Raw genomic sequence first — 10,851 nt, 5'->3', positions numbered from 1 at the left:
CTGACTGTGGTGGGTTCTTGGGCAGAACACTGTGGTGGGTTATTGAACACTGACTGTGGTGGGTTCTTCAGCAGATATTATCATATTATACTGAATGTCCAACTCAGTGACTGCCATCAGAAAGCTCTACACAACCCAACCATTACTGGCAATCAATTCTGTATAATGCCCCTATTGAAATCACACAAAACATGCATAATAGTGATAATACCGGTATGCCATTTAGTAGACACTTGTATCCAAAGCGACTTACATTACAGTGAGTGCAAACATTTTTAGTCTGTTATCCCTCCCAGAACTGAACCTACGACATGCTCTTACCAATGGAGCCACACATGCATCAGGCCTCAAGGCCTCCAACAAAAAATACATTTCCCAGCAGCCACTGCTGAAGTTACCCCTCACTTCCTCAGAAGCCGAACATATCATCATCATCATCATCATCATCATCATCATCGACATCCTCCAACGACCAACTCCAGTCCTTCAGGCTTTCAAAATCAACAAGCAATCTGAAACGGTAGAGGGAGTCCCCCTGGTGTCAACCCATGGCCTGGAAGGGACTTTGCAGTCCATGGCAGCATTAAGGCACCATGTTTTAGTCAGACACTACAGTGAGCAATTCCTGATTCTCTACCCTTCTGCCCTAACTGTACACTTTCATGGATTGAAAAAGACTGGTGTAAGAAATATGGTCCAAACTCCCTCGTCCAGCCCATACACACACCGATCCAGTTCACTCCTAGATAGAGAACTGGGACATGGGGTCAGCCCTGTACAGTTACTTGAGATGCATGACATGAGGCAGAGGGTGAGGTAGTGGTTAGTAGAGATGACATGGATGAGCGGCTGAGAGAGGTAGTGGTTAGTAGAGATGACATGGATGAGCGGCTGAGAGAGGTAGTGGTTAGTAGAGATGACATGGATGAGCGGCTGAGAGAGGTAGTGGTTAGTAGAGATGACATGGATGAGCGGCTGAGAGAGGTAGTGGTTAGTAGAGATGACGTGGATGAGCGGCTGAGAGAGGTAGTGGTTAGTAGAGATGACATGGATGAGCGGGTGAGAGAGGTAGTGGTTAGTAGAGATGACATGGATGAGCGGCTGAGAGAGGTAGTGGTTAGTAGAGATGACATGGATGAGCGGCTGAGAGAGGTAGTGGTTAGTAGAGATGACATGGATGAGCGGCTGAGAGAGGTAGTGGTTAGTAGAGATTACATGGATGAGCGGGTGAGAGAGGTAGTGGTTAGTAGAGATGACATGGATGAGCGGCTGAGAGAGGTAGTGGTTAGTAGAGATGACATGGATGAGCGGCTGAGAGAGGTAGTGGTTAGTAGAGATGACATGACAGGCAGTGCAGCAGACAGACAGTCACACACAATACTGACTGGGGTCTGCTACTTACAGTCTAGCAGAGTGATTAGCACTAGTATGATGGAGGGTCAAAGGTGAGGAGTCAAGTGTCAGTGGAGGATGATTCTGAGCATGGGGCCAGCACTAAGGGAAGTGGCCAGTGGAAGAGAGTGAGTTAGGAGCTAGCTGAGCTAGTGAGTAAATGAGTTTTCCAGCATTCTGAAGCTTTCTATACCCTTCGTATTCATTGCTAAGGTGAATGATGAACCTCACACTGATGACACCAACTTGGCTTTGGTTATTTGTGAAGGTATAGGTGTTGACATTCTCCATTGAAAGTGTGTTTAAGTCCAGGACTAGGCATAATCTTTGTCTGGGAAACCGGCACAGAGTTATGTGACAGTTTGGAATAAGTATTGTCCATAAAAGACTCAAGCAACAGCAAGAACATTATGCCATGATTGCAGATTCATTTATAAGATAAGTTACTTATTAGCTCATAAACTGGCATGAAGCTAAACAAGATAACTCTGGTCTAAAAGACAACATAAACCATTATGTGATTACTGTGGAAAGTTCCTAGAATGAATAGTCTGACAAGTACACTCACTACACAACATTTGAAAGATTCCCAGTTCCTAGTCAAACCCCACCCATAGTCTCACCTGGGCTTCCCTTCAAGCTGAGTCTTCTGGCGGCTGGGCTGGACCTTGATGGCTCCACGGTAGGAAAGGCTAGGGGAGTTGCGGGGGGGGGAGCGTTGTGGGATATTGCGGGGGGAGGCTTGTGGGGAGGCTTGTGGGGAGCCTTGTGGGGAGGAGCGAGAGGATGGCTCGGGGGCTTGGGCAGCGGAGGCTGCAATGGGGGCGGGGCGTTTCCGGGGGATGCGTTTGATTAGCTGGCTGACCCATCTCTTCTGCTCTGTCTGAGAGCCGGCCAATAGGAGCAGGTCTTTGGCCGTGGACATGTCATAGTTTACTGAGGAGGGACGAGGGTTAAGGTTAGTCAATACACTCAGGTAGAAAATACCATTATGAACTGTGCTGTACATTGGTTAACAATACTAGTAGAGACTAACATTCTAAAGACTGTTTTTCAAAAATTCCTGTGACATGAAATTCAACCCTTCCCTCCTCTAAACCTAGCAGAGCAAGGTTAAAATAATATTTGAAATCATTGTTTTATTGAGCTTGCCTGGCGGTATGGGACCAATGGAATAGTCCCAAAAGTGCAAACGCCATCCATCTGGCGCTCAAAGCAGGATAGGGCAAATGATTCGGATTTTTTATTGTTGAATGATTTCAAACAGTATTTGAACCATGGCCCTACAAGATGTGACCTTTGCCCTCTACTGACCCCTGCAGGGGGCGATGACCTCCTCCTTCCGGTCTAGGTGGTCCTTGTGGCACTTGGTGTGGCAGCGGCGGCACTCCAGCGCGGGCGGCGGCTTGAACACGTTCCACAGGGGCCGCGTGCACGCCTCGCAGCTCGACGGCAGGTGGTAGAACGTGGGGATGAACTCGTGACCCTTGTGCCTGACGAAGGACGAGCGCTCGCCTGTCAGCGGCAGGGGATCCGCCGCAAACTCTTGCTCCCGCTTGCTCTCGCCCTCGTTGGCGTACAGAATCTGTGAGGGGGAAGAAAGGGAAGACAGAAAAGAGAGGGATGAGAGAAGTGAAATTCACCATTAACAGTTTTTCTACTGCTCAAAACATAGAGGAATGTAAAACCAGTCCAGGACAGCTTGGCTCAACTTTGTGTCTGAGTTATGTTACCTGGAATATCCGGGGGATTTCTTTGATGTCAGCGCGGTACACGTCTGTCTGAGTGACCGGTCGGATGTGGAACAGCTTACTGCAAGGAGGAAAGAACAAGGTTATGAACAAGGTTATGATAGGCATCTCAATACAAGCAGTTGGTCTTTATCAGCAGAGGCCATAGGAATTCATGGGACGAAAACAGAGGCTTCGTCTCAAATAGCACCCTATTAGCTACATAGGGCTCTGGTTAAAACGAGTGCACTATGGGCCCTAGTTGAAAGTAGTTCAATATATAGGGAATAGGTTGCCATTTGGGAGCAGACAGAGCCATATAAGAATGTGGATGTCTTCACTCACTCGATGTCTAGGATCATGAAGGGGTTGGACTGCTCTCGGTCCATCTCACTGTTGTAGAACAGAATCTTCTTACTGCTCACTACCACATACTGTCAGAGAGAGAGAGAGAACAGTCACACTTTATCATCTCAATTGCTGGGGAAATATCAACGTCTGTAGACATGGGTTCAAATAGTATTTGTTTTCTTTTGAATACTTTAGAGTGTTTGATTGAGCCTGCCTGGAGTGCTAAATGGGCATCGTTTACACTTTTGGGACTATTCCACTTGTTCCCATTGAGCCAGGGGAGCTCAATCGATCGCAGATAAAGCATTTCAAATACTATTAGTACCCAGGACTGCATTAGCAGAAGGATAGGCGGAGCCCGAGGGAGCACCATACCTTTCTATCCCATCCAAACCTCTTGGTATTCTTGGCAGGAAGTGACAGCCAGCCCTCCAGCCTGGTATCTGTTTTGCATACAGGAAAAAGGAATTACATTAGCAAATAAGAGCAATACACTATTCCAGTATATTCCATACTGCAGAGAAGTAGCAGAGGTTATGAGCCAATCCACACGGCACACTTTGTTGTCTCAACAAGTTAAACCCCTGTTGTCAAAACAAACACATTGCGTGCATCAGATTATGCCCTTTAGCCAATTCATTTATCTCTATATATTTGTTTTTTTACATGACTTCCTTGCAATTGTATTTTGGTATCACCTACCAATTGTGCTTGAAACAAAGCAGGGCTGCTTCAAAAAGACACCCCATATATTGTGCACTCATTATGGGTCAAAGAAGTGCATTATATAAGGAATAGGGGACCATTTCAGATACAGCTCAGGAACCCTACACTGGATCCATTCCAACAGGAAAAAAGTCTGGACAGTCCTCATACTATAGTTTGAGTCAACTCAAGGTTAACAGGGGCCACAAAATGTTAGGCTGCGACTTTCCGCACACAGCTGCAAAACACCAAGCAGTATTAGTAGCACTGTAAAGCCACTGTCAGTAGTGTTGGACAGACAGCCGTGTAAAGCCACTGTCAGTAGTGTTAGGCAGACAGCCGAGTAAAGCCACTGTCAGTAGTGTTAGACAAACAGCCGAGTAAAGCCACTGTCAGTAGTGTTAGACAGACAGCCGAGTAAAGCCACTGTCAGTAGTGTTAGACAGACAGCCGAGTAAAGCCACTGTCAGTAGTGTTAGACAGACAGCCGAGTAAAGCCACTGTCACTAGTGTTAGACAGACAGCCGAGTAAAGCCACTGTCAGTAGTGTTAGACACACAGCCGAGTAAAGCCACTGTCAGTACTGTTAGACACACAGCCGAGTAAAGCCACTGTCAGTAGTGTTAGACACACAGCCGAGTAAAGCCACTGTCACTAGTGTTAGACAGACAGCCGAGTAAAGCCACTGTCACTAGTGTTAGGCAGACAGCCGAGTAAAGTCACTGTCAGTAGTGTTAGACAGACAGCCGAGTAAAGCCACTGTCAGTAGTGTTAGACAGACAGCCGTGTAAAGCCACTGTCAGTAGTGTTAGACAGACAGCCGAGTAAAGCCACTGTCAGTAGTGTTAGACAGACAGCCGAGTAAAGCCACTGTCACTAGTGTTAGACAGACAGCCGAGGCGAGAAAGAGAGAAGGTGCGTATTTTTGGCGAGTAGCTGCATTCTGTTTGAACTTTGAACCAGCATGCGGGTTCACCTGCACCACTGCGGTCAGGCTCTGGGGGCGCCTGCTCATAGGTGAGGGCCAAAGGTTGGCGGCCATGTTCTAACCGCCCATCATATCCTTCATACTCCTCATCGTCCTCCTCCTCCTCAAAGAGAGGGTGAGATACTCTGAAGGAGGGCCGGGTGGCAACGCTGACAGATTTCTGCGTGCGCTGGTAGTGGAAGGACATGGACTCAGAGGTCTGAGAGTGAGTGATGTGCACTACGCAGCCACAACAGAGACAGAGAGAGGTAGAGAAAAAGGATGAAGGGAAAACAGGCAGGAATAAGGAATAACAGGTGTATCTTAAAGCAGAGGTTTAGGAATAGTGGAACAAGGAGTGGGAAAGGCCATAAAGGAGTGACGGGGAGAAATAAACGTGTGGGGACATTGTGCTGAGACAGAGATAGGGGAGGATAGAGAAGAAATAAACGTGTGAGGGACATTGTGCTGAGACAGAGATAGGGGAGGATAGAGAAGAAATAAACGTGTGAGGGACATTGTGCTGAGACAGAGATAGGGGAGGATAGAGAAGAAATAAACGTGTGAGGGACATTGTGCTGAGACAGAGATAGGGGAGGATAGAGAAGAAATAAACGTGTGAGGGACATTGTGCTGAGACAGAGATAGGGGAGGATAGAGAAGAAATAAACGTGTGAGGGACATTGTGCTGAGACAGAGATAGGGGAGGATAGAGAAGAAATAAACGTGTGAGGGACATTGTGCTGAGACAGAGATAGGGGAGGATAGAGAAGAAATAAACGTGTGAGGGACATTGTGCTGAGACAGAGATAGGGGAGGATAGAGAAGAAATAAACGTGTGAGGGACATTGTGCTGAGACAGAGAGATAGGGGAGGATAGAGGAGAATAAATACTGTGGAAAGAGACAGCACAGAGATGGGGGGAGGATTGACGAACAATTAGTGTTAAATTACTAGGTGCTCAGTGTTTTGACTCGGGTGCTCAGTGTTTTGACTCGGTTGTTAAAGTGAGGGGTGTTGAAAGTGTTGTTACCTGGGTAACCGCTGTCGTCCATGTCCAGGTCGTTACCACTGCTGATACTGGTGGAGTCCATGGAGGTGACGCTCAGAGAGGTCAGCTGACAGCGCAGCTGCTCGATGTCACTGTCCTTACTGTCCAAGGCCATCTGCAGCTCGATGTGCACCTGGCTCTCGTCCGATATCACCTGGAGGTGGAAATACACACTTTTGAATTTAGCTGAAAGAATGTCAGTTAGGTTGGATTTACTGGTGTCTTCATATGGATGTAATTGTGGGAGGCCATTACAGCCAACTGGCCTCATTCCCCACAGCACTACCTAGTAATAATAACAACAACATGTGAGATGCTCTCACAGTGAAATGTTCACAGCAGCAAGTGGTTGTGTGATGCTGAGTTTAACATTGTGATTGCGTTTTGGTTGGACTAGTGCTGAACAATTAGTGCTTTTTCAGGTGGTTTCCGTTATTAAAAAAGTATCACGGTTATCGATTTCAATACATTTTTTTAACATTAAATGCATTTAAAATAATGACATGACAATGATTTTAGAGCTTTGTCATGGAAATTCCAAAGCCACAAATAGTGAACATTCAATTTCCAAAACATTGAAAATATTCCATTGTCTCTATCAGGTTAACACCGAGTAGACATCAACAGAAAAATAGGAAATGACTATGAAATAATAAAACAGTTCAGTTGTGTATATTACTATATTAACAACTTGATTCTTTTTCATTCCAGTCATCATCTCATCGCTGCTCAGACAGTAGCAGCCAGCCAGTTATCTGTGTTCTCCATACTGACCTGCCTTTAGCCATGCTACTTAGCTAGCCTGCCTAAGCATGCTGCAGAGCTGTCTGACAAAATCATTTGACTCGTTTTTCCCAAAGTAGATAAGACATACTTTCACAAACGGTCTCTGTCCCTCTCGCTGTTGTGTTGTGTACATTCCTCCCTCATTTGTGTGTATCTAACCTAACGTAGCAGGCGTAAAAGTGTATCCGTCCAGAGATCTGTATATAATGACTAGATGCTCATGTCTCCGCCTTAACAAAGGGAGTCGTTGTCCCAAAGGCAGGAAGGCAGGCGACAAGCTTAGGTCCAAATTAAACCCATAGAAACGCTTAGGGTTTATTTTGGACATTTGTCTCCTGTCCGAGACGGAAAAAATAGGCAGATTATGGTCATTGTAGTTAATTGCCACGTAGATTGAATATTCGGCTTTATGAAAACTACAACTCCCTTCAACTCAGCGTCCCCCATAAAGTTCTTGACTTGAATTCTCTCTAGACAAACGCTGCGTTGGACTCACAAAAACAAAAACATTGGTCAAATTACGAAACGTTGGTTAAATCGCTCAGCAATAGGTTGGACTGACTGACTGCCTGTTAAAGAGGATGTGTGATGGTGAGTATAAAGTTGTGGTTGTGTGATGGTTAGTATAAGGTTGTGGTTTGGTTAGTATAAAGTTGTGGTTGTGTGATGGTTAGTATAAGGTTGTGGTTGTGTTTTGGTTGTACTGACTGACTGCCTGTTAGTGGTTGTGTTATGGTTAGTATAAGGTTGTGGTTTGGTTAGTATACATTTGTGGTTGTGTGATGGTTAGCATAAGGTTGTGGTTTGGTTAGTATAAGGTTGTGGTTGTGTGATGGTTAGCATAAGGTTGTGTTTTAGACTGACCGCCTGCATGTCGTTGATCTCTTTCTGGTACTTGATGATGGTGGAGTTGAGTTTCTCCTTCTCTGACCTCAGCTCCAGCTGCAGCTTCCTGTTCTCCTTCTCCTTCCTGCGCACGTCCAGCGTGTCGTCGCGGTTGTGACCCGTACGCAACGTCTCCCTGCGATTCATGATCTCGGCCAGCTTGTTGATCGCCTGGTGGACATATACAGTCCACAATATATTATGGGAATGTACAGCACACTGCAATATATATTCTCAATGAAAAACACGTTATGGGCTGGTTTCTCTGACACACAATTCAGCCTAGTCCTGGAACAAAACAAACACATGACATGGAGATTCTCTATTGAGTATGCCTTTTAGTCCGGGACGAGGCATCTGACCCTATATATTAAATCAACAGATGGATGCATACTATGTAACATTGGAGTTCTGTCGCGGTCCTGCTGAACCCAGGACATGAACACAACCATCATTTGTATTCCAGGTGCTAGCGTTTTATGCTAACCATTAGCCTACCAATAACATGGGCAGTGTTCAAATACCTATACCTGCTGTCTAAATAGTAAGCATTTTGGGTATGTGAAAATATAGAATTTTATAGAAAGTGACATTTTGATAAAAGATTATGCTTTAAATGCCAGGATGTCATATATTAATTTCCATCTAGTAGAATTCACTGCACACTATTGAGGAAGAACATCTGATAATCAGATATGACGCGCTGTACCCAAATGAACTATTGGCGGGAATCAATGTATTTGCGCATTCTCAGTATGGATGAGCCTAGTATGTTGATATTTGTTGCGTACCTCATCTGTTTTTACTAAACAGTACATTCTAAATAGTATGTAGTACTATTAGTACACAGTATGTAACTTACTACTGTAACGCGCTCTGGATAAGATCGTCTGCTAAATGACTAAAATGTACAGATGTAGTTTCAGTAAGTAGTAGGCAAGACAGACTTCAGACACAGCCATCGTCTTAGGAGGGTTAGGGTGGCGCTACTACAGGTCTCAGGGCAGGTGATGTCACCGCAAGATGGCTGCTAGCGCTCACTAGCCAGCTAGTTTACACGTGACACACATCTGTCCAGTCTCATCCGTCCAGTCTGTCACCTGAATCTTGAGCGTTCTCTCCGTCTGCAGCTGCTTCTCGAAGGACATCTTCACACAGTTCATCTGTCTCTCCTCCTCTCTGGCCTTCTGCAGCTCTGTGGACCAAACCAATACCAAACATTCTCACAACATCCCTGGAACGTTTTGGACAACAGACAGCATCACCAAACCAATACCAAACATTCTCATAACATCTCTGTTACATTCTGGCCACTGTGAACCGGGGCTCAGAGCATAAGGGGCGAGGGGTCTAGACAATGAGAGGAGGGGCGAGGGGTCTAGACAATGAGAGGAGGGGCGAGGGGTCTAGACAATGAGAGGAGGGGCGAGGGGTCTAGACAATGAGAGGAGGGGCGAGGGGTCTAGACAATGAGAGGGGCGAGGGGTCTAGACAATGAGAGGAGGGGCGAGGGGTCTAGACAATGAGTGGAGGGGCGAGGGGTCTAGACAATGAGAGGAGGGGCGAGGGGTCTAGACAATGAGAGGAGGGGCGAGGGGTCTAGACAATGAGAGGAGGGGCGAGGGGTCTAGACAATGAGAGGAGGGGCGAGGGGTCTAGACAATGAGTGGAGGGGCGAGGGGTCTAGACAATGAGTGGAGGGGCGAGGGGTCTAGACAATGAGTGGAGGGGCGAGGGGTCTAGACAATGAGAGGAGGGGCGAGGGGTCTAGACAATGAGAGGAGGGGCGAGGGGTCTAGACAATGAGGGGCGAGGGGTCTAGACAATGAGAGGAGGGGCGAGGGGTCTAGACAATGAGAGGAGGGGCGAGGGGTCTAGACAATGAGAGGGGCGAGGGGTCTAGACAATGAGAGGAGGGGCGAGGGGTCTAGACAATGAGAGGAGGGGCGAGGGGTCTAGACAATGAGAGGAGGGGCGAGGGGTCTAGACAATGAGAGGAGGGGCGAGGGGTCTAGACAATGAGAGGAGGGGCGAGGGGTCTAGACAATGAGAGGAGGGGCGAGGGGTCTAGACAATGAGTGGAGGGGCGAGGGGTCTAGACAATGAGAGGAGGGGCGAGGGGTCTAGACAATGAGAGGAGGGGTGACTCACGTTGCTGCATCTCCTTCAGTTGGTTATTGAGCTCCTCCTTCTCATTGGCCAGGTTGGCCACGTCCACTGTCAGGGTACGGTTGGACTCCTCCAGCTGTAGGAGGCAGCAGAGGACAGGTCAGCGTTACAGACACTCCAAGTACTGTGTGTGTGTGTGTAGGTCTTTTCATGCGAGTAAAGTACATGCTGGATAAAAAAAAGTCACAACAAGCCTGATGGAAAAAGCACATTTTCCGGTAAACTTTCCAAATGTCAGCAAAATCAAAATACACAAGACAAAGTGGGATCTTTTTGTGTCTGTAAAATTAGTAATGCGAGAAATGGCGGTGGAAACGCCTTTATGGGCAAATTTTGATATAACAACATATGAAAGTAAAGTTGGACTAACGCGATGACGTGGTGTCTGGTCCTCCCACTACGAGTTGTCAGGAAAGCATGCAGTTTATTAGGCTACAGATGAAATAAGTTATAATGAACTTCACAGGGAGGTGAAAGTGCACGGTGATGAACTTCACAGGGAGGTGAAAGTGCACGGTGATGAACTTCACAGGGAGGTGAAAGTGCACGGTGATGAACTTCACAGGGAGGTGAAAGTGCACGGTGATGAACTTCACAGGGAGGTGAAAGTGCACGGTGATGAACTTCACAGGGTGGTGAAAGTGCACGGTGATGAGCTTGATTCTCCTTTCCAATAAATATCCAGGGTCTTATTCTGGTGACATGATGATCGATGCTTGGCTGCTGTTTGACAAATAAAAATAATCTTGCTATTCTGTCTATAATAGTCTCATCATGTAGGCTATACCAGCACTGTATCTGTGAGCTGTTAGCTA

General features: G+C 46.6%; 1 protein-coding gene across 6 annotated transcripts in view; it reads right to left on the bottom strand.

The window, feature by feature from the left end:
* LOC139556045 (rho-associated protein kinase 2-like) overlaps positions 1–10,851 on the bottom strand; it is a 70,161-nt gene that overhangs the window by 3,654 nt on the left and 55,656 nt on the right. For 2 of the 6 annotated variants that reach the window (XM_071369526.1, XM_071369528.1), the window contains 11 exons: positions 10,019–10,112; positions 8,968–9,062; positions 7,847–8,038; positions 6,179–6,350; positions 5,155–5,385; positions 3,849–3,916; positions 3,468–3,556; positions 3,126–3,204; positions 2,707–2,977; positions 2,016–2,328; positions 406–512 (listed from right to left, as the gene is read on the bottom strand). In XM_071369526.1, coding sequence (XP_071225627.1) covers positions 410–512; positions 2,016–2,328; positions 2,707–2,977; positions 3,126–3,204; positions 3,468–3,556; positions 3,849–3,916; positions 5,155–5,385; positions 6,179–6,350; positions 7,847–8,038; positions 8,968–9,062; positions 10,019–10,112 — 1,707 coding nt within the window. In that variant the 3' untranslated portion in view covers positions 406–409. Of the gene's footprint in view, positions 1–405; positions 513–1,402; positions 1,495–2,015; positions 2,329–2,706; positions 2,978–3,125; positions 3,205–3,467; positions 3,557–3,848; positions 3,917–5,154; positions 5,386–6,178; positions 6,351–7,846; positions 8,039–8,967; positions 9,063–10,018; positions 10,113–10,851 lie in introns of those variants that run through there. The other 4 variants (XR_011671061.1, XR_011671060.1, XM_071369527.1 and 1 more) reach the window with 4 other exon arrangements.

Source organism: Salvelinus alpinus, chromosome 27, assembly GCF_045679555.1.
Source record: "Salvelinus alpinus chromosome 27, SLU_Salpinus.1, whole genome shotgun sequence".
Lineage (NCBI taxonomy): Eukaryota > Metazoa > Chordata > Actinopteri > Salmoniformes > Salmonidae > Salvelinus > Salvelinus alpinus.
The sequence above is the reverse complement of the archived record's forward strand: the minus strand, read 5'-3'. Positions and strand labels throughout refer to the sequence as shown.